This window comes from Fulvia fulva, chromosome 5 (genome assembly GCF_020509005.1).
Source record: "Fulvia fulva chromosome 5, complete sequence".
NCBI lineage: Eukaryota > Fungi > Ascomycota > Dothideomycetes > Mycosphaerellales > Mycosphaerellaceae > Fulvia > Fulvia fulva.
The window spans coordinates 3665708-3687665 of NC_063016.1; the positions used below are offsets into that span (position 1 = coordinate 3665708).

Genomic DNA, 21958 nt, shown 5'->3' on the forward strand with positions numbered 1-21958 from the left:
CACCTCACGCGAGCTGTGAGCGTGTACAGATACATGCACAGCTACATGTACAGATCAGCAGCATGGTCATATGTCAGTGAGCTTGTGATCGACGTCTGTTCTTCCTGCCTGCCTGGCAATTTTCGAGCCCCACCACCGCACCTAGCTTCCCACCAACTTGCGGTCTATTTGCACTGCACATTTGATGTTGCGACGGATCTCCTAACACTATGGCCGGGATTCTCTTCTGGCTGTTGACCATGACTACCGTCCTCAGCGTAACGTGCAATGCCCTCATCATCTCCGGACGATCACTGAAAATGCCGGCCCTCGAGTTCTACGGACGATCAATGGCCTCCTTCGTCGCTCTCATCATATGCGCAATATACGGCACGATCGCGTCGGCATGTCTCAACGTGGTGGGCTATGGCGGCTTGGGACAATGGACGACGGCGAAGGCGTTCAAGTACACGATGCTGCTGTTCACGGGCATCTGGATGGAGATACACGATGAAAAGGACTGGTTGAACACAACACGCCCTGCTGTCCTTGTGGGCAACCACCAGACTGAGCTGGATGTGCTCATGCTGGGACATGTCTTCCCGCCGTACTGCAGCGTGACGGCCAAGAAGAGTTTGAAGTATTGGCCGTTCCTGGGCTGGTTCAGTATGTTGCATTGTTGCTATGGTAGGACCATGTCAGGATGTCTGACAGACACACAGTGGCGCTCAGTAAGACTGTCTTCATCGAACGCGCCTCACGCGAACAAGCCGTCGCCGCCTTCGCCAAAGCCGCCGAACAGATGCATTCCGCCAAGCAGTCCGTCTTCATCTTCCCAGAAGGCACCCGATCCTACTACGACCACCCTGACCTCCTGCCCTTCAAGAAGGGCTGCTTCCATCTTGCCGTCCAGGCCCAGGTGCCCATCATTCCCATCGTGGTCGCCAACTACTCGAACGTCTTGAACGTCAAGCAGAAGAAGTTCGTTCCAGGGAGCATACCAATCAGAGTGCTAGAACCGATTGAGACGAAGGGCAAGACTAAGGAAGACGTTGATGCGTTGCTTGAGGAGACGAGGAGCAAGATGTTGACAGCGCTGAAGGAGATTACGGCGCATGCTAGGAAGGAAGGCATTGCGATACCAGCTGAGCAGAGCAGTGGACGGATGGCGAATGGCGCAAGTACTGGAGTCGACATCGCGAAGGCATGAGTTTGGCCATTTGCCGTCAGCAAGAGTCCCGTCCACCGTCACAGGCTGCTCTGTACGAGTCCATTCTCGACCCGAGACCGAAACGCCCCGAGCTCCCGTTCATAGTGCCACGCCTCCCGGTCATCTTCCGGCAGCAAATCCATACAATGACGATTCGAGACGCATATACACTTTGGAGCATGTAAGGCGTCCGGCGAGATAAACTGTCTTGAACTTTGAGTGCGGTCGCCCTAGACAATGCTTACAGAGCGGCCTGGCTGATACCACGTTGTATACAGGGGTTGGAAGGTACAGCAACAGCGCCACATTCCCAGCGATCGACTAGCGGAAGGCTCAACACCTTCACCAACCAACTTGAGGCTCATATATCCGACCTTTCCTGAGCCGCTCGAATGCCCAATACCCCGCCGATGACGTGGAGATGCATGCCCAAGAGTGAGTATTGGTCAACTACCCTTTAATTGACAAGTCATACATCGAGGCATATTGGGGTAGAGCGCTTCATATTGTACATATGCATTGACGCGAGTCATCCTGCTGCACCAACTTCCTGCCGATATTGCCTGGCACTCCTGTCAACTCGACTTCAAAAATTTACTAACCGATCATACAATTTCGTCTGGCACTCTCACAACATAACCTATATGCCAAACCAACGAATCACCTCAGTGGACTCTATTGACCAGGTTTTACAGCGAGAGTCTCGACCAAGGATGTCAAAACGAGACTCCACAGTCTTTGCACCTTCGAATCGGGACTCGACTGCTTCAATCACTCTTTTATCCAATCGAGCTAGCACTATGAGTACGGTGTCGAAGAAGGGTCCTCGAAAAGTCATCCTCATCACCGGTGCCACCGGCGGTATCGGACGAGCGACAGCATGTTCTTTTGCCCGGACCGGACAGTATGACCTCGCACTCCACTACCATACCGCCAAACAAGACTCTCGCGATCGCCTCCTGCACGCCATCAACGACTCCGTGACGAAAGTCATCGATGTAGCTCTCTTTCAGGCTGATCTATCATCCTATATGGAAGTCCGGCGCCTACACAAGGAAGTGCAGGAGCAGTTCGGAGGAATCGATGTGCTATTCGCTAACGCTGGCACCACGGGTGGAATGATTGGAGTTCAGAGCCTTGCCGACGTGCCGATTGATGTGTTTGAGAGCACATGGCGGACGAATTGTGGGAGTGGTATTTTGCTGGCTCAACTTTGTCTGCCGTTTATGGAACAGCAAGAATGGTACGTCTTTAAAGGGTACCAGGCATCGAGCAGTGTCTGAGACTATGTGTATATGGAGCGCGTCGTGTAGTGCATATCTCACGGTCTAAGACACTGCCACGTGGATCTCGAGTATGGCTGACACCCTTCTCTTTGCAGGGGTAGGGTGGTATTCAACAGCAGTGTGGCGGCGTGGACAGGAGGGTTTGTGGGACCGCATTATGCGAGCAGTAAGAGTGCTTTGAGTGGGTTTGTGCATTGGTAAGATGAGTGGATGTTAAACTTGGTGCGGCAATATGCTAACATCAGTGTGATGTAGGATGGGGAACAGTGTAGCGAAGAAGGGCATTACGGTAAACGCTGTGGCGCCGGCGTTGATCGAAGGCACGAGTATGATGGCGGGTGCTGAGCAAGTCGGAGAAGCGAAGAAGAGAATGGTTGCGAGTAAGTATTGTCTAGTTGAGCTCATGACGGCTTCTTTATTGCTGAGACTTGCGCGCTAATGATGATCAGATGTACCTGTAGGACGTCTTGGACGACCAGAGGAAGTTGCGGAGACGGTACTCTGGATGGTGAACACATCATACGTCACTAGAAAGATCATCGGGGTCGATGGAGGCTACCATCCATATTGAACGATCCGCACACCTTGTGCTGTACTATTTGCGCAGCCCTGATTCATATGATCTACCGAAACCTCAGAGAAAAATATTGGCGCATCGCATGTGATAGACGTTGCCAGAAAGCTGTCCCGCGCTAAGGCGCCTGACTGTTTCAGGTCAAGCAAACAAGTCTGAGCTTTCAATCGCACTCCACCATTAGTCAAAAAGTTCAACTGCGCGGTCACTGCTTCCCACGAAAGACAACCACCGCCGCCACGAACATGGCAGCACCTGGCGATCTTGCACCAGGCTACAAGCCGCTCTTCGAGAGCATCATCTCTCGCTTCGACAATGCCGAGTTCAGCGACCTCACCATCACATGCGGCAATGACAGTTGGCCAGTTCACAAGGTCATTGTCTGCTCAAGATCCGACTTCTTCAAGAAAGCATGCGATGGGCGCTTCAAGGTTACTCAAAGCCTCTCTACTCGCGGTCCAAGCGTGTGCTGATTGAAGTACAGGAGTCTGATGGTATCATCTCCCTACCTGATGATGACCCAGCCGTCGTCCGCCAGATGCTAAAGTACCTCTACACCGCCGACTACGAGGACGACACTTCCTTCGTGCCAGGAGACACGCCTGAGCCGGTGCCCGCCTTGCTCTTCACTGTGCACGTCCACACTATTGCAAACAAGGTATCACCAAATCCGAGTTGATCGAATTGTACATACTGACTCGACTACCAGTACGACATACCAGCTTTAGCCAAGCTTGCAGAAGCCAAGTGGGCCGAGCGCGCGGTCACCGAGTGGAACACGCCAGGCTTCGCGGACGCTATCGAGGAGATGTATACCACGGCGCCAGACAGCAAGCAGGTCTTACAGGAAGCTGCTCTCACATTGGCCAACGAGCACGGCAAGGAGTTGTACACCAAAGACTTCGGTGCTCGGTTCAAAGAAGTCGCAGCGACTGTCACTCCCTTCACATCGGAATTACTCGGCCGCCAGATGAGCTCAGTACACGCGGAGGAGCTCAACTGCTACAACTGTCGGCACTGTGGGAATTCGGTCTACTTGCAGACTGTTGAGACTACCAAAGCTTACTGGTGCGCTTGGTGTGCCCGCTCTGCACAAGGCACCAAGTGGATTCTGCGTTTCCAGCTGAAGGCATTCACATGCAAGAGCTGCGACTATCAATTTGCACTTCAGGGCCATACCGGTCCAAGCTGCACGTGCCCCAAGTGCCACGAAGCCGTAACCGTTGACTGAGCGGTATGCCAAAGGACTGTGGATTGCTGAGCGAACAGAAGGGCAATGGTAATGGGCTTTAGACTCGATATGGCAAAAGTGCTGGCGCGTATAGTTGGTCAGACGTTACTGCAACGTCACTTCTGTTCGCGGCGATGATTTCTGTATGTTATGCTAGACTACCACGACCGTAGAGCCCTTCCTGCGAGTCTGAGCTCAAGTAATGAAATGGAAAAGTGGATCATTGAAACAGATTCAAAAGAAAAACAGAAGTCGATTGTGCCTAAACGCCGCACTACGCGAACGCCAAGTCAGCCTATGCAGTCTATGCTACGCCCATCAGTCGTACAGTATCGCTCATCTCAGAGCATCCCACCATTCCTCGCCAAAGTCGACAAAAGCGTTAGCACCATCGACCTGGTCCAACTCTGAATCGTCTGCGAGGAGAGACCCAAGGCCATCAATGCCATCCTCGCCAGACAGCCACGAATCCACAGCCATTCGATACGCCTGCTCCTCGTTAGCCAAACTCTTCTCGATCGCATCAACAATGAACGGGATGGACAAGATCCACTCACGTTTAATGTTCTCCACCTCGTACTGGTTGTGGGGCCCGCTCATGACACCGTCGCTCATCGCCCAAGCGTCCATAAGCTCATTGACTGCGCCGTCGAGCGTCTCCATGCATGTGGCGAAATCATCTAGCCGTGACATCCCGATGAGGGTTTCAGCCTCTACTCCATTGCCAAGTTTCATGGCAGCTTTGGCAGCGTCTCGACGGTCCCTCAGGTCCTGAAGAACTTTGCATGGCTCTGGAAGGCCGTCGGCGGGGTCGATACTGGGTCGGACTGTGAGGGATGTCGTACACAACTGGACTTTGGAGTCGTCTGCCTTTGTTCGCATGGCGAGGGGAATGAAGTGGTAGTTGAGTCCCACGGCGAGGTACTTTCTCTCGAGGTCAGCGAGACGTCTCGAGAAGGCTGGGAATGAGATGCGCACACGCTCCATCGCGAGAGCCTGGAGCTCGGCGGGATCGGTGAAGCCGTAGGTGTTGGGGAGCATGTGCGTGGTTGTAGGCGGGCGGAGTGGTTGATTGGTTGGTTGAGGATGATCGAAACTTGTGTAGCTTGCCGGAAGCTGGTGAGTATTGATGTGTTGTATTTAATTGCCAATGTGGGTGTCGTGGGAGTATATTTCTTGTTCGAAGGGAGTATATATACCATCCAGGAGAGGCAAGTAACGCTCAGTGTTTGGATAATCCATTGTTCAAGATAGTGAATGAGTTGCTCCAAGGGGTTGATCTTTATCACAAAGGCATCGAACAGTCGACGTAGGTGAACATCAAAGCATTGCAGTGTCGCGTTGAGATGCCCGTACAATGCCTTGTTACGTCGACACAGATTGAACGCATGTGGAGCTTGCAGTCGCTATCGTCCGTGGAGTGCGGCAGCCACCTTTTCTGTTAGGAGCCCCTGATTTAGCAGTGAGCACCAGAGTTGGACCCCATGTAGCAACAACGTACTGTGGCAATGAGGGTCCCCAAGGTTGTCGATGATAGCGGCTGCCGCTCGGGACACTGGAAGACTATATCTTGCAGCTCAGGTCAGGGGATTCCGAGTTTGACTCCAAAGGCCATGTAGGTCAGCCAAAGTGTCTCAAAACGAAGGGGCAGAAATCATGAACGTTCTAGCGTGTCTCATGTGTCTCGGCAAGGCCTCTGTGTCTGATCTTACTCACTGAGATCTAGCAACTTGCAAGCATTCCGCTTCGACGGCCATCTTCTACGCATCTCTCTTGCACGCCGTGACGTCTGTAGTGAAGTCGGCAATGCGCTAGGCTCTGTCCCAGACGTCTCAGTCGCCCCTTAGTCTTCGCTACCCCAGCCCAGGCGGTGTCTTTAAGTATCGCTAGAACGTCTGCTTGAGCTTCGGTTGACAGCGACAAAGTCCTCACAGCCCGGCGGCCTATAGTAATGCTCTGTGGTCCATTCTTCGCTCCACTTCGAGGCGTGCTTCGATAGCTTCCGATATCGCTTTATGTAGTATTCGCCCGAGTCTCGCTGTGATGCTCGTCTCCCGGCGAATTGATTCTGAAGCCCTGAAGCCGATTCGTCGATTGACTCCATCCTGACCACGCCGTTGTTCTCGACCGGTAGGACAACTGGCAGCTCGGCGTCTGAGCGCGACAACCTTTTGGTCTTCGGCGAGACGCTTGATGACCATGATGTTGAGGTGCTAGTGCTGCCGCTACTCGAGCTGTAAGAAGTCGAAGCGGAAGGTCTGCGTTGCGTAGCGTATTGCTTCTCTGCGGTCTCCATGTTTTCGTTGATCTTCTGGTTGGCGACGGCCTGGGTGAGACGTAGATCTAGGCTCTTGTCCGAAGTTCTGCTTCGCGTGTTGCTACGAGAAGAGGTCCTGTACCGTGTCAGCATGCTCAAGTACCCGGCTGATGTATAGAGCGAGCGCCACTGACATATCGTCTGCTGTAGGAGGGTGTGCCATAGCGATGGAGGTCATGTCTGGCGCAACCTTACGCCGATCCCAACGACTAGGTGGCCAATAAACCTGCTGTAAGCCGCTCGTAGCATGTTATGGTGGGTCGCACATGCCCAACGATCTGTCGCTGCTGGACACAAAGGTGGGCATGGTCAGTCTTGAACACCGTCGCAGACTGCACTAGAGCAAGCTCCGTCATTGATAGGCGCCGCTACGAAGTTGTGGTTGCACGAAGCTCGTAAGCGGCTTGCTGATCCTCTTCATTTTGCCGCGAGCTACGCGATTCATATGGCCTCACTTACCAGACTACCTGTCGGAGGATAAGGCAGACAAGAAGTAGCTGGTGCACGCTGAAAAGAGTGCGCCTAGGGATAGAACTCTAGACAAATTTCGCTGCCGCTCTGTGTAGTATACAATGTCAGTTCAGGCGCAATTCTCGACAATATATCGTCAGTAGCGATGCACTCTACTTTCAAGCGCGCCTTGTGCACCCCGCGTAGTGGCGACGCTCTAGCAGGTCGAGCACTAGCGTCCATCACTGGAGGTGAAGCGCTGTTGGCAGCGATGAGCAATGAGCCGTGTTAACAACTCTCATGAGAAGGCAGGCACGACAGACCCCTCGACCTCAGGCGCTTGGACCACAGACTTCGAGCGGCTTGAGGTGATGGCGGCGGATCGTGAAGCGTCTTGCAGCGCCGTAACACTATCGCTTCGCTTGCCTCCGCTTGCATAGGACGAGTATTTCGCCGTATCCTGGTCTCTAATACAAGGGTCCAATATAGGTTTGCGGCGCTGGCAGCTGCTGCAAAGCCATTTCCGATGCTGCAGTGGTTCCAGGCGATGGTGCTATGGGCACCGTTCACATCATGTTGAGGCTGGGGCTGACGTGAGGAGAGTATCATGATTTCAGGAGGGTATTGCTTCCAAGGCATCTTATGTTGGGCCAACGCCTCTGATCTTCTCACCTTCCAACTCTAGTGACTTGCTGTCGTTGTACGCCGCCCAGAGCGTGCATCTACCGCATATGACACGCTGCAAAACCCTCTTGACTGCAGGCAATGCGCTTGAAGCTGTTCAATGCGCGATGCAATCATGTGAAGGGGCCTTCGGGAGGATCGGATATCGGACTCGTACGGCGACATCAGATAGGAGATTCTTGGCTGATGGTGAAGTGTTCGAGTCGGTTACGGTATTTCGAAACAAGAGATTCGCTCGTGCGCAGCTTGGAAAGTGCAGTGATGGATGGGTCCGGTGGTGGAAGAGAGTGCAGAGGTGAATGCATGAGGAAGGTTGTGTTGTTTTCATGGCGGCTGCCTTTGCTGTTGACGCAATTTCCGGCGCAGCCAGTCACAGGCCAGGCGCGCGTCAGGAGCGTCTGGAGGCGATGCATTGATAAAGCTGCCTCTGCCCCGCCAAATTTGACCTCGAGAGTCGAGACCTAGTAGTGGGCTTGTGCTTCGTGTACACTTGCAAACAACAAGCTGCTCATATCTCATATCGGCGCGTACGAGTTGCGACGTACCTTTTTTGAGGTCTTGCTCTGTGCATCCACACCACACCACACCCCGGCCTCGTATCGAGCGCTTAGCCGATTCGCACACTGAGCACTGAGCACCCACCGGAGCGCACACACCTCCACTAATAATAATCAGAAGAGACATGGACTATCGACCCGAGTCGCCGGACCTCTCCAACCTGACTGGAGCTCGACCGGTTAGTCCCGACCTTAGCGGCATCAATACCTCCCAGTCACAGCCGCTTGGAGAATTTAACCAACAAGCACAACACTTTCCCACCGCGTTTGGTGCTGGCCACCGCATTTCTTCTGCAAGCACCTACCAACCGCAACCCACCTCCGTGCCACACTACAGCCCATACGACCGCCAGTACCAACCCTATCAGCAATACTCACCGCCCACCGGCATGCCACCGCGACAGTTCAAGGCCGAAGATGAGGACGAGTACATGCCCGATGCCAACGACTCCTCTAAGCGACCACGGCGCCTAAAGCAGGAGCACACAATCGGCACAAATGGCGCACCGCCCATCGACGCAGCGCCGTTTCCCATCAAGGCTGAGGCTGGCGATGCCACTCTCGGTTGCACCATCAACACAACATTTCCCGTCGCGCGCATAAAGAGGATCATGCAGGCAGACGAAGACATTGGCAAGGTCGCGCAAGTCACACCAACGGTCGTTAGCAGAGCCTTGGAGCTCTTCATGATCAAGCTCATCTCGCAGTCTGCCGTCCAGGCGCGCGGTCTGGTCGGAGCAGGAGGCACATCCGGCAAAGGTCCGAAGCGCATACTGGCACAGCACATGAAGGCTGCTGTCAATGCCGACGATGTCTTGGATTTTCTCGGCGAGATCGTGAACAAGATTCCAGATGCGCCAGTCAAGGCCGCAAAGAAGGAGACGGGTAGCGAGTCGGAGGAGGCCAAGCCGAAGAGGCGGAGCAAGAAGAGGAAGGACTCGGGAGATGATGTTTGAGAGATGACTGGATCGTTTGGGCAAGCATATCATACACCACACTAGTCCATCGAGCGCGCTGGAGGAACAAGCGCCTACACTTATGGCTCGCGGAGAGGCCGCACACGATGCCATCTACTCAGCAGCAGCAGCGACACATCAATTCGGCAGAAGCAGGCAATGGACACAGCCCCGTGCTGGCGCCCTGATCGCGTCTTCGCCCATGTCTGGTTCGTGGCAAGTTCCGAAAAGCGAAAGCCTCATTGTGGCATCACAGACACTACCTCACGTTTCACCGCGTCGTCGATACCGAGACATCATCGAGAGAGTCAGTCTACTGCAAGTCGAGCGAATGGCCGGGTCATCAGTCGATGCTTAAAATTCGGATCGGTCCACTACACTCCAAGCGCCGCAACGCAAGACCCAAGCAGCTCGGAAGAGCTCGTGCGCTGTCGGGAGATTCACTAGGTCCGAGCCTTTGGCTTGTCCACGGGTAGACGGTTTCTGTGTATGGAGGACACAGTAGTAAACAGAAATAAGGCAGCAAGCTGGGGAATTGACCCCGCATTCTCCTCGCCGGAAGTCAGGAAAGCCCTCCAGGAAGGGACACAATGTCAATGAACTGCGAGTCTACATTTTAACGCTATTGCTCCCCTCTCCTGCTCTCATGTCACATTGACGTCTCACACTTTAGATCATATAGTATCATGGCGACCCAGAAGAAGACCCTCGACAATCTCAAGAACAAGAAGCTCTTGAAGCACACCGGCCTGATCAACGGAGAATGGATCGAATCTACATCTGGCAAGGCGACTTTCGATGTCATCGACCCAGCCACTCTCGACAAGCTTGCCACGCTTCCTGAGATGGATAAGACTGATGTAGCGAAGGCCGTCGATGCAGCATACGAGGCGTTCAAGACGTGGAAGAAGACGACTGCTCGTGAGCGACCACGAATGTTGAGGAAATGGAGCGATCTCTGGCATGGTGAGTTGAGATCTGTTGCATTGCGTGCGAGGGCCGGTGACAAAGTTGATTGCCGCCGAGCGCTTCGACTACCTATCGAGACACAGGCCGTTGCTTCAACACTCTGGCATGTAGCCGAGCAGCGAGGTCCGATTGCTGCAGTCGAGGGTATAGCACGTGGACGTATGTTCAATCTACGGATGACCACGAAGGCCATGCTTATAAACGTAGCCAACTAGGGACACAAGACCAGTCCTGCTAGGTCACTTTTCAAAGCATTTCTTCGTCACTTCATAATCTTGGCGTAAATCGTACACTCCAACCTTTGTTCGCCCACAGCTCATGGGCCTTTTTAACGCACTCGGGCTTATTAGCGGTGCTTCGTGCGATCCCACGCACCTCATAAGCTCCAGCTCGCTGATCGCGGTCGATGCTTCTTTGTCGCCGGCAGGTCTCTCTGATCATCAAGACTAGCCTCCTCGCTTCCTTCACACCAGACAAAGTCCTCATGGACATGCCACTCGCAGCTCTGCAAGCGTCGCCAAGTCTTGGCACTAACTCGAATCTCGTGCTTGCTACCAAGGAGTGCTTCCATCAGCCAAACAAGCCGCTCAGGATCCTCGCTCTGTCCATCGGCAAGCTGTCCCCAGATGTGATGCTGATGTCCGTCAGGGATCCACATCTCCCTAATGAACGCCACTAGCATCTTTCTCAGACGACATCCCTTCTCGGTCCGCTCCCAGAGGTACTCGATGCTCCAGCGGTCTGGGAGCGTTTTAGTGAGCTTGATCTTGTTGGCGAAGAGGTCGGCGGCGGCGTTCTGGATGAGGGGCATGATTCTCGCCTCGCCGAAGGACCAGATGTCGATGATCTTGTCGAATGATACAATGTGCGAGGGATGAACTGTCGAGTCGAGGAATCGGCGATGGTGGAGATAGTGGAGGACCATGCTGAAGACTTCTGGGTCGTCTCCAGGAAGGCGGATCTCGGCGTCGTTGTGAGGGAAGATGGGACTGAAGCTGGACGTTGAGGACATGCTGCGGAAGTAGCCGGAGTAGTGGGAGAGAAAGCTTTCGCTGACATTGAAGATCGTCTGGTTGATGCCGTTTCCGATGACAATGAGGAAGTTGGGGCCGTAGGGATCCCTAGATGACAGTCAGTGGCCGAGGAGAAAGATTGATCCGGCCATGCTTACCATTTGTGCTCGCTGCCGGGAGTCGACGCTGGAGGAGGCATCATTCCAGCTGCTACATGAGGTCAAGATGGCCAGGCGGTCGAGATGACAGGAAGTGAGAAGTAAGATTTTGAGTGAGAAAATGTTGTCATTGTCGCGATGAACAATAGTCCTGGTGCGCGTAGTGCTGGTGGCGCATGACCATTGCGAGGTGAAGTTACCTAAAGAAAAGCGGGTCGTGCACATGCTTCCGCTCATAGCTCCTCCTGATTGGTCTCTCCGCGGCTCGACTCTGGTGTGGCTGTGCTGTCTTCCGCATATCGAGCCTCATTCACCCGTTAGCGACTGCTAGACATCTGGTAGAAAGCCAGACTATCAGCATGGCCAGGCATTTATAGTTTCGAAGCATCCTCCGACTCCTTGCTGATGTTGTCCTTGATCTCCTTCGCTTCGTCCGATTTGCCCTCGTCTTCTTCCTCTTCTGCGAGCCATCCTTTGCACATCCTCACAGCTCTTTCCCACCTGCGGAACATTTTCTTGTTGCTCTTCTCGTCCATCTGTGGTTCAAACGTGGTCTGTCCAGCAGTGTTGACTTCCTTCAGCTCATCAAAGTTCTTCCACACATCTACAGCAAAGCCGGCGGCAATGGCAGCACCAAGAGCTGTGGTCTCCCTCATCTTCGGCCGCACAATTGGGATACCCACCAAATCTGCTTGTGTTTGCATGCATAACGCGGAGTTGCTCATGCCGCCGTCGACCTTCAGCTCACTAAGCTCGTGTCCGCTGTCTTTCTCCATTGCATCGAGAATGGCTTTTGTTTGGAAACAGACGGCTTCCAGTGTGGCTCGCGCGATGTGCCCACGTTCGGTGTGGTGTGTTATACCGACTGTAGCTTGTCAGCATCTGACTGTCGAGCAGTTAGGACAAACTTACACATTGTGCCGTGAGCATCGTCGATCCAGTAAGGTGCAAACAGACCACTGAAAGCAGTCACAAAGACAAGGCCGCCATTGTCTTTGACTGTTTCTGCCAATTCAGTGATCTTGTGAGAAGCATGACTGAACCCGAGATTGTGCCTGTAGGGGAGCCCATGTCAGTATTGTTGTCGAAGCGCCGAATCTTAGCAATAAAGATCTCTTACATCAGGAACTTGACACCAGATCCCGCGACTGCAATGCTGCCTTCAAGGGCATACACCGGTTTGCCATCAAAGTTATACGCCACTGTCGCTAGAAGTCCATGGGTAGATATCACTGGCTTCTCGCCTACGTTGTATAACAGGAAGCAGCCAGTACCGTAGGTGTTCTTTGCAGCACCCGGCTCGAAGCCTTTCTGGCCAACAAGTGCTGCAGACTGGTCTCCAAGACAGCCAGCAAGTGGGAAGCCCTTCAGGGAGCCGGACGTCAGCTGGCCAAAGGCTTGCTTGTCCGAAGAGCGCACGATCTCCGGCATGTGGACCTTGCGCATATCAAATTCGTACGAGAAAAAGTCCAACATCTTTTCGCTGTATTTGAGTGTGTGAATGTCCATGAACATGGTCCTGCTGGCATTGGTAGGGTCGGATACAAAGACATTGTTATCTGGTCCGCCGTTGAGCTTATAGATCAGCCATGCATCGATTGTGCCGAACGCCAGGGTTCCGTGATCGTACGCCTTCTTGACCTTTTCCGAGTTCTTGAGCAGCCAAAGAAGTTTGGTTACAGATGGGTAGGTCGAAATGGGCAGGCCGCAGACATCAGTGAGCTTGTCACTGTCCGGCCTCGCCTTGAGTTCTCTTGCTAGGGCTGCCGTACGTGTGTCTGTCCATACAATGGCGTTGTGTAGCGGCTCGCCGGTCTTGTTGTCCCAGCATACGGTCGTCTCTCGTTGATTCGTGATGCCGATCGCCTTAATGCTCTCTTTAGAGTGCCCGTCTTTCTCGAATATCTTGAGCGCCCCTTCTATGCAGTTCTGGACGGACTGCACAATCTCGTCTGGGTCGTGCTCGTGCCATCTATAAGAAGATCAGCATGGGAGCTTTGCTGGCCTTTAAGAGACTGACCCTGGGTTTGGGTAGATCTGGCTGAACTCCTCCTGGTGTACTGCAACAGGCTCGCCAGCCTTGTCGAAAATGAGAAATCGAGAGCTGGTAGTGCCCTGGTCGATGCTACCCACGAAGACCTCTTCTGAAGACGCCATTTCTGCTGGAAAATCGCCGTGAAACGTGGTGGAAATGCCGCGAACAACAGAAGACTTCGAAGTAGGGAATGCGTGCCAAACTGTTCGCGTGCTCAAAGCGGACGCTCTTTGTTTATGAGGAAGCCATGTGCGCCTGTGACCAGCTCCAGCTCCAAAGAGCTGTCGCCTCATCGGTACATGTGAAAGCCCCCACGAGCTCCCCCATGGACGGAGGAATTGCCCGCATCTAAGTTCGACCCATGTGATCATGGCCCAGCTCTGCGCATGCGCTGCAGCTCATGTCAGCTCCAAGCCTGCAAGACTCACGTGTCGCGTGCGCTTATGCTACTGAACAATGTGCATCCGATGGGAGCCGTCAGTAGCGTATGATGAGATGCGCCGCGAGGCACGGTCTTGCCGAATTCATTGTTGCTTGCATAGGGACCAACGTGTTGTGGCGTTCATCATTCGTGTTCCCGCGAAATTCTCGAAGCTCTCGGAACCCGCGGACCGGGTCCGAGGTGGAGGAACTCCACCAGGAATGAGGGGTAGTGTCTGGAGTGTCTGGGGAGGCGTGGGGACGGTGGATGTTGTTTGCAGTCGTTTGCAGAAGAAGTGCGTGAGGTGGACCATTGGATCGTTCTGGCCGTGAGACAAGAACGATCCCTGCAATGGTTTTGGTCGTTCTCACATGCTGGTAAGTCACTGTCTCAACCACGCAGGGACTGACTTGAGATCGCATTGCGTGTGTGAACTACTTTTCTTGACATCGCGCGGCTCAACACGCCGACTCGGCGGCCGAGCTCGCTTGCCAAACGCACTGCATCCTGTCTGAGCACCATAGCCGGAGGCCCGCAGTTGTAACCACTTTAGCGACGCGATGGTCTTTTGTACGACCAGCCATTCACCATGAAAGAGACTGTACATACGCGCGGGGAACCTGGAGCTACGCATCGGCATTGCCACCTCTCGAAGTCCCGTTTCATCGGTACTGAGTAGTGATTGCGATGAGCGTGCCGTCTTACGAGCGAGAATGGTACCAAAAGGTCAGCAATGCGTTTCAAGGAGCGGTGCGACTGCGCTCATCATTGGACGCAGCAGGTATATGCCGATCCTCGATCCTCGCGGTGGGAATGGCGCCGTGATCTTTGCTGATGCAATTGTGCTCAACTGTCCCATGCGCCTAGGATACACAAAGAAGTCAGTGTAGCCGACCTCGTGGTTCGTGTCACAGACTGCCGCATGCTGAAAGGAATCTGGAAGTTCTTTCGAACCAGTGGACGTTGTGCAAAGGCCTCCAACCCGGGTAGCAGACGGGAGCACTTGGGTGAATGTGACTGCATGCGGCGTTGGTTCCTTTGTTCAACCATACTTCCGGCCAAGCCGCATGGCCATGCTCATTCAGGTTTGGCTTTGATCGTGAAGCGTGGTAGCATGGATCGCCGTGCTGCGTAAGTGGCATAGGTTACTGCTTGGCCTCCGCAGACGCTTGCTGTCTTGCATGCCCTCCGTGCTGGCTCACCAGAGTTAGGATCCTGCATTGCGGAGCTCGTGGCTTATTCGCGCATATGTACACGACGTCCCGTAGGAGCTGTTCAGTTGGAATCTGATGGCCGCGGCTGGGACCCTTGATAGCAAGCTGTAGTTAGAGCGTTAAAACGAACCTCTGAGCCTGGTCAGCAGTACCAACGACTTCTCTTTGATCCCAGGCTGGGTCCATACGTCAGTTCTACACTTCTCCGCACTCAGGTCGTTAGTATTGTACAGCTGCAGTCCGCTCATACTTTGATCGACTGTTCGTAGCATACTTGCCCACGAAGTGAGCACTGCCCTTCAACATGCCCGGAAGGGACTTCGCGGAAGAAGTCATCAATCAGAAACATATGGACATGATCCACGAGGACTCGCGGATAACGCATCGTGAACACAGGTAAGTAGTGTACAGATGGACGTGTGTCTTTGCTCTGACATCGACGTAGGCGAGAAAGTTCCGAACCTAGCACACCCTCCACTCTCCCTTACGCAGAGACGGGAGCACCCATAAATCGAAGTCCGACGGCAGCGGCAAGGAAGGAATCCAACAATGGCTTGGTGTGGTCGAGAGTCCGCGGGCAATTCCAGGAGCCTCTATCGGAATTCCTCGGCGTGTAAGTGTAGCAAGGGCTTCATACAGCATCTGTGCGCGCTGAAACGCAGCCCCCATCCCAATGTTCGAGCAAAGATCAGAGTACTGTCGCAGTCTCTGTACCTTTTGGCGAGAACGAGGGAAGGGATAGCGTACCGACGCTTCGAGACACGTACTCCACTTGTTGAATGCTAATGATCTCCCAGATTCATCTTGATCCTGTTTGGTGACGGTGTCGTTGCCCAAGTGGTCCTCTCCAATGGCGAGAAGGGTGACTACCAGTCAATCTCGTGGGGCTGGGGCATCGGAGTCATGCTCGGTGTCTATGCCAGTGGCAAATCTGGTGCGCATATCAACCCTGCAGTTACCTTTGCCAACTGCATTTATCGCGATTTCCCATGGCGAATGTTTCCCGGGTATATGCTCGCTCAGACCTTCGGTGCCATGTGTGCTTCCTTAGTAGTGTACGCCAACTACAAGTCGGCCATCGATGTGTTTGAAGGAGGCGCCGGTATCCGGACGGTCCCAGGCTACAGTGAGAATGCGACCGCTGGTATCTTCTGTACCTATCCCGCCGAGTTCATGACAAAGACTGGCCAATTCTTCTCAGAGTTCATAGCATCCGCGATCTTGATGTTTATGATCTATGCAATCAAGGACGACTCCAACCTGGGAGCCAAGAACCTCACGCCTCTGGCTCTGTTCTTCATCATCTTTGGCATCGGAGCCTGTTTCGGATGGGAGACCGGCTATGCCATCAATTTCGCGCGAGACTTTGGGCCAAGGCTGATGAGCTACGCTGTAGGGTATGGTGCAAATGTCTGGAGGGCCGGAGACTATTACTTCTGGGTTCCAATGGTCTCTCCTTTCTTCGGTTGTACCTTTGGCGGATTCCTGTATGACACTCTCATGTTCACCGGTGTGTCGCCGATCAACACACCATACTGGGGGTTGTATCGCTTCGTCCCTGGAATGAGGCGCAAGTACGATGGAATCCGGTGGGAGGCGGAGGATATGGTCGAAGATGTTAGCAATGAGAAAGGCAGCCACGAGTCTTGAGAGGTGAAGTGGGAAGAAAGACTGTGAGCGAGGTAGGACCGAAGATTATGGCGAGGTTGGCCCAGTGAGATCCACTGCAGTGGGTCGCGGGACCATCGATCGCTGCACTTCGTGACAAGGCTGGGTCAGCGTGAGTTGGTTCTTGCACTCTCAGCAAGGCCAGCGACGCGGTGGTGCGCAGCAGACGATCGCTCAAGAAGCACTCGGAGCTATGCAGCAGGACGAGGCACCTTGGGAGAATGCCTTGGAGGGCATTATCGGCGTAGCTTTGTTCAGTATGTCAGTTGATGGCTTGGTCGACATGTCGCGTCTATGAATGCCAAATGTCATCGAAGTCTCACGAAATCCCGCGAGACTCGTTAACGATATTACTGTAAAAGGTAAACAGAGCGCGACCCCGAAGAAGTCAATATCTCCTCCACCCGGCTCGATGATCATTATAGTGCCTCCACTGTTCATCAGGTTCCGTTCCTTCAGCGTCACTCATTTTTTGCCTCCGCCTCCGGGCCGGAAACCGGGCCGGAAACTGAGGAGCCCCACTCTGCTCTTTCCCAATCATTACGACCTTCTTTCTCCCACACCTTCTGCCAGGTCGACACAACTCATTGCACCAGCGCCTACCTCGAATTTGTGCGTTTGTCAATCATTGATACGCTCTGCGCCGATCAACATGCCCTGCGCCTAGCTGCAGCATGCGGTGTTTGTCCAGGACCGCCCAAGCGCGTGCCAAGCGAGCCACTCAGGAGAGACTGACAGGAACTTACAATACCAGTTGCAGCTTACAAGACTGGCTACTCGAATCCATGTTACGCCAGCGCTTGTGCTTGCTCATGTACAGTATCGTTACTATGCCGGTCTGTGAACCCCGGCAAAGGATCAAGCTGCCGCCTACTGCCGGACGCCGCAGCTGGCATCGTTAATCTCATGCTTGCACTGCCGCAGGTCGCCAATACCCTCATCTGGCGGCTCGCAGATCGCTGGCGGGTTGATGTACTCCATACAGATCAAGATGCAAATCTTTGCAGAGCTGACTTTGCCAGACTCAAAGGCTAACCCCAAGACTTCCGTAAGAACGTTCAAGCTCCAGGTTTAGCATCAAGCATGGTCCTGGGCGCGTGCTCAAGTGGCACGCATACATGTAATATACGACTGGGTCTGCAAGCTGCCGGGTCTGGTGCTCTTTATCGCTGCGACTACGCACCACGCCACTCTTATGTGGAGACGGAGTGTGGAACGGTCTGCATGTCTTGTTTTCTCTTCGCATTGCTTGGATGTCCCTCGGCGCACAAGATTGACAGAGGAGTGACAACCTGGCCATCGGATACACCTGCGGAGGCGTTCTCAGGAACATATAGCCAGACCTCTGAAAACGCAGCACTGCAATCACAGATCCTGCTCTTTCGGCAACCTGCAACCAACACCATCGACCGTCGGAACAGTATCAGAAGAGTCGCGCTCGTGGAAGCCCCACGTGGCTCTATACGACATGTCGAAGCCGACTTCAGCACCATATCCAGAGGCCGCCAATCGCGCATTAGCAACAGAGCGTCTACCTTTACCCAGCCCAACCACAGCACGTTACAGCAGCGTCACCAGCTCCGAGAAGAGCCCTGGCAGCTCCGACGAGCGTTCTGCCCGTCTTATTTCTTGCCCCGTCGAATCTGTCGCTGGCTCTTGGAGGGCTGGCATGCCAGCGCCTTATGAAACCCCGGTCTTCATACCTCCGAGAACAAACACTCTGGTGAAGCCCTTGCATGCACCGATGCAGATCGCCTGCTCTCCTCGCTACGGGACAACTCCTACACCTCCTAGCAGCACTCCAAGGAGCTCCTCCAAAACCAGCGAATGTTCCCCAGTCACGGCACTTCCCGGCACGATGTCAGCACGCAGAGTACAGCGACCTAGCAACACGCGGCGCAGAACGCGAGAGGATGGACGGAATGCCTGCGGCCTGGAAGGAACTGAACAAGAACCTCCGAGGTTAGGAGCACGGATGAAGGCATCGTTGCGTGGGATGTTCAAGAAGTCTTCAACGGACGAATCTACTCTTGAGCGCATTGGAGACCGGCATTGGACGGACGAATGAAACTGAGAACCCTGCCCCTACGCTACATGTTGGTCTTTACAGGTTACGGTTGATTCGCCGCTACGATGCAATGTGGTAATATGCCGCCGCATCTTGGCATACTGCGCCAATTGCTGGACATGACTCTGGATTCACTACGCATAGCTAGCAGCATACTTGTGCAAACAGCAATCTCAGAAGTCTTGAAGATCCAAAGCATCAATTTCGCAGCTGGGTCTGTGCTGTTGGGCAATTCTTAACAGCCGTCAGACACAGTTTGCCAGAGTGCATTCTTCGAGAGGTCACTCTTCCCACTCAGGACATTGTTGCTGATTGACACAGGCAGGCAAACATACTCGTGAGAGGCAACCAGCACGGGAACAAAAAAACCTCCTCCAAGGTCTGATCTGCTAAAATCTGACATGGTCATGGGTGGCTGTTTGCGAATCTGTGCGGCACATAGGATTCACTTTAGGGGTACGGGCCTGCGTGGTCGACGATGTGGCAGCACGACAGGCCAATTTATCTGCAAGTTGGTGACATCGACTGGCGTCGTGCATCGTCTGCAGTCAGCTTCTGTCATGTCGCACAGCATTGATACTCGTCTCCTCAGCTGCAGGGTAGGTCAGCGTACTCAAGACTAAGCTGCGTTCCTTCTCATGGCATAATACTATTGTAATGGCATTCACGTTGGGCCATGGATCTGTCTTTATACCGGAAGATGATCGATCTAGATGCAGACCAGCGGCAATGTGCTTGGTTCAGATCTCCGTGGTGGTCGAAGTGGTCAACACACACAATATGACTGGTCATCGAGGAGCCGGGGCTAGAGCTTTTAGTGCAAGTTCATTGGCAGCCGCTCGACGCATGTTCCCACGAGCTTATTTGCGCAGCGCTTACAGCTGTTCTACGACACGTCCGCAGCGACTTGGTCTCAGTGCTCGAAACTCACACGTCCAACACTGTCACGCAGGGCAGCAACTCGCCACACCAAAAGTCATGGCTAGCTCTATGCTGCGCAGGTCCGGGATGCCATCACGATTGTCCGACCCTCTGTTCGGCACTAGCTGTGCCGGAAATGTACCAATCGACGTGCTTACAGCTGCCAAGCGCTTCTTCCACTCTCGTGCGACCACACGAGAGGTGGCTGTCATGCTGCAGCGCCAATCACTCCCCTTCGCTGGACTCGGCATGTACCCTGCGTGGTGTAAGTAAAGGTCGTAAGCTGCATAGCAATCCTTCCGGTCTCTCGAGTCCCCAACATCTGGCGCTCTGACCCGACTTCTTTCCTTTGCAGCTCTCGCTTCTGTTTCATATACTGCACTATCGTCTTCGACGCCTGTTCTGTAGCGGACGTATGTAACAGCCTGTCCAGAGCCCTCGAGAGCGCATACCGACGCCACAAAGCCCCTTCCGATCGCGACCTCGGGACGAAAAGAGCAGGATGTACGGACTTGGGAAGGCCATAGCCGCTGTGGTAGCTATCTGCAGCGTAGCAAGAGCGCACACGGTGATCACGTATCCAGGCTGGAGGGGCAACAATTTACACACGAATGGAACGGCACCAGATCAAGATCCGAACACAATAGGGATCAATTACTTCTCAGACAATGACACATATGCGTTTCCCTACGGCATGCAGTGGATGTATCCATGTGAGTAGAAGGTGTTGCGATTCGGCGAGTATTTGGCTGACGACCAACACAGGTGGAGGCATGCCAATGACGAGCAATCGCACCAAATGGCCAGTCGGCGGTGGAGCTATATCAGTACCACCTGGTTGGTTTCCAGGGCATAGCAAAGCATTCTTCTACGTCAACATCGGAATCCAGGAAGAAGGCATGTTGGCGCCGCCAAACTACTCCCATCCGGTTGTGCCAGTATTCCAACTCACCGGACCATCGAACGCACAATATCCAGGACAGTTCTGCTTGCCGCAAGTGCGCATGCCAGTGAGCCTATCTTTGGCCGAAGGCACAAACATCACGATACAGGTTGTGGAAGCAGCACAACACGGCGCAGCGCTCTACAGTGTAAGTACTAGAGATTCGTACCATCGAACAGCAGATGATGATGGCTGATGCCCATCGCAGTGCGTAGATGTTACCCTTACGAAACCGGAAGAGGTCGAGCAAGTGACGCCGCAGAACTGCTACAACAGCTCGAACCTTGGCTTCAACCTCGTCTTCAGCACGCAAGCGCTCACTAACGGCGCAACATCATCAATAGCAGGCCCAACCCCTCTGGTACTCTTCGCCGGATTGGTATTTAGCGCGCTGCTCACATTGATATAAAGCCAATGATGACAGTGGCCTTGTTTGCGATTTGCATTTCAGCGACACCAAGAGACCAGCATTGGACCGGGCTGGGGAGGGTTTGTACATATACCAGGCGTTTCCACAGATGTGCTGTGGCTCGACAGAAGAGCGGGTGTGCAGAAAAGCCCAAGAGGAGATATTCCCTCGCTATGATATCCCAGGCCATTGCTATACAGCAATGCCGCACTTAATGACAGAACGACTATGCTCGGTTTAGACCAACTCGCACACTTTCTCGTTGAACGTAAGCGCGAAGAATATGGCTTTGGGTTCAGGAATTGTCATTGCCACAAGCAAAACGTTAAGGCACCCAGGGCTAGTGGACCTCTGCACGACATGGAGTAGTCCCCGAATCCCAGTAGGTCGTAAGCATGGTGAGGGTATGGCTTTCGTGGCCACCAGACAATCGTGACGGCCTGATGATCAAGGAAGACATCGATCAACATCCGTGATAGGAAAACATATGCCAATCGTGAACGAGAGATCTCGACAATCGTGAACTTGGAGGACCCCTACCGCTGACTTCTGGACATTGTGACCCGTGGATCTGCGTTCGACTTGATGCGCTTTGGCTGTTGCCATCGAAGTCGATGCATTGAAGACTATCATGAGCACAACTCGCTGCAAAAGCAATCCATCTGCGCAATAATGGCAAGGGTCAACATTCTAGGACCCCACTACGAGCAGCTTGCATTGATTGCACGCAGCTAAAGTATGGCCTGGGCGGACTTTCAAGAGGAGCTGATAAGTCTGATGAGCAGAATGTTACAGGTGGTAATGACTGGAGCGCAGCCGTTCCACTATTAACCTCTTATCATTCAAGTAGAATTGCTGGGACTGTAGTGCGCAGCATGAGAGTCTGTGCTATACA

At 53.6% G+C, this 21958-nt stretch overlaps 11 protein-coding genes across 11 annotated transcripts; 7 read left to right on the plus strand and 4 right to left on the minus strand.

The window, feature by feature from the left end:
* Positions 1–209: 209 nt before the first annotated feature.
* CLAFUR5_06190 (1-acyl-sn-glycerol-3-phosphate acyltransferase) lies at positions 210–1189 on the plus strand (the record flags this gene model as incomplete). The annotated part of the gene is made up of 2 exons (XM_047905338.1): positions 210–645; positions 702–1189. 2 exons carry the CDS (start codon positions 210–212, stop codon positions 1187–1189), a joined length of 924 nt encoding a protein of 307 aa, XP_047762647.1.
* Positions 1190–1989: 800 nt separating this feature from the next.
* Positions 1990–4342, plus strand: CLAFUR5_06191 (uncharacterized protein; the record flags this gene model as incomplete). The annotated part of the gene is made up of 7 exons (XM_047905339.1): positions 1990–2348; positions 2731–2855; positions 2925–2971; positions 3190–3480; positions 3534–3707; positions 3759–4265; positions 4319–4342. The coding sequence occupies 7 exons, from the start codon at positions 1990–1992 to the stop codon at positions 4340–4342; spliced, it is 1527 nt and encodes a 508-aa protein (XP_047762648.1).
* Positions 4343–4616: 274 nt separating this feature from the next.
* CLAFUR5_06192 (uncharacterized protein) lies at positions 4617–5321 on the minus strand (the record flags this gene model as incomplete). Its single annotated transcript, XM_047905340.1, has 1 exon — positions 4617–5321. One exon carries the CDS (start codon positions 5319–5321, stop codon positions 4617–4619), a length of 705 nt encoding a protein of 234 aa, XP_047762007.1.
* Positions 5322–6156: 835 nt separating this feature from the next.
* CLAFUR5_06193 (uncharacterized protein) lies at positions 6157–6775 on the minus strand (the record flags this gene model as incomplete). The annotated part of the gene is made up of 2 exons (XM_047905341.1): positions 6157–6673; positions 6732–6775. The coding sequence occupies 2 exons, from the start codon at positions 6773–6775 to the stop codon at positions 6157–6159; spliced, it is 561 nt and encodes a 186-aa protein (XP_047762008.1).
* Positions 6776–8413: 1638 nt separating this feature from the next.
* Positions 8414–9244, plus strand: CLAFUR5_06194 (NCT transcriptional regulatory complex subunit A; the record flags this gene model as incomplete). Its single annotated transcript, XM_047905342.1, has 1 exon — positions 8414–9244. The coding sequence occupies one exon, from the start codon at positions 8414–8416 to the stop codon at positions 9242–9244; it is 831 nt and encodes a 276-aa protein (XP_047762646.1).
* A 686-nt stretch (positions 9245–9930) lies between these two features.
* On the plus strand, positions 9931–10428 carry CLAFUR5_06195 (3-sulfolactaldehyde dehydrogenase; the record flags this gene model as incomplete). Its single annotated transcript, XM_047905343.1, has 1 exon — positions 9931–10428. The coding sequence occupies one exon, from the start codon at positions 9931–9933 to the stop codon at positions 10426–10428; it is 498 nt and encodes a 165-aa protein (XP_047762356.1).
* A 161-nt stretch (positions 10429–10589) lies between these two features.
* On the minus strand, positions 10590–11428 carry CLAFUR5_06196 (uncharacterized protein; the record flags this gene model as incomplete). The annotated part of the gene is made up of 2 exons (XM_047905344.1): positions 10590–11334; positions 11385–11428. 2 exons carry the CDS (start codon positions 11426–11428, stop codon positions 10590–10592), a joined length of 789 nt encoding a protein of 262 aa, XP_047762644.1.
* A 327-nt stretch (positions 11429–11755) lies between these two features.
* Positions 11756–13790, minus strand: CLAFUR5_06197 (Glycerol kinase; the record flags this gene model as incomplete). The annotated part of the gene is made up of 4 exons (XM_047905345.1): positions 11756–12249; positions 12297–12439; positions 12505–13356; positions 13405–13790. The coding sequence occupies 4 exons, from the start codon at positions 13788–13790 to the stop codon at positions 11756–11758; spliced, it is 1875 nt and encodes a 624-aa protein (XP_047762645.1).
* Positions 13791–15358: 1568 nt separating this feature from the next.
* On the plus strand, positions 15359–16704 carry CLAFUR5_06198 (Aquaporin-10; the record flags this gene model as incomplete). Its single annotated transcript, XM_047905346.1, has 3 exons — positions 15359–15450; positions 15500–15667; positions 15852–16704. The coding sequence occupies 3 exons, from the start codon at positions 15359–15361 to the stop codon at positions 16702–16704; spliced, it is 1113 nt and encodes a 370-aa protein (XP_047762642.1).
* A 1486-nt stretch (positions 16705–18190) lies between these two features.
* Positions 18191–18790, plus strand: CLAFUR5_06199 (uncharacterized protein; the record flags this gene model as incomplete). The annotated part of the gene is made up of 1 exon (XM_047905347.1): positions 18191–18790. One exon carries the CDS (start codon positions 18191–18193, stop codon positions 18788–18790), a length of 600 nt encoding a protein of 199 aa, XP_047762643.1.
* A 1423-nt stretch (positions 18791–20213) lies between these two features.
* Positions 20214–21063, plus strand: CLAFUR5_06200 (uncharacterized protein; the record flags this gene model as incomplete). The annotated part of the gene is made up of 3 exons (XM_047905348.1): positions 20214–20424; positions 20477–20802; positions 20863–21063. The coding sequence occupies 3 exons, from the start codon at positions 20214–20216 to the stop codon at positions 21061–21063; spliced, it is 738 nt and encodes a 245-aa protein (XP_047762395.1).
* Between the last annotated feature and the right edge of the window lie 895 nt (positions 21064–21958).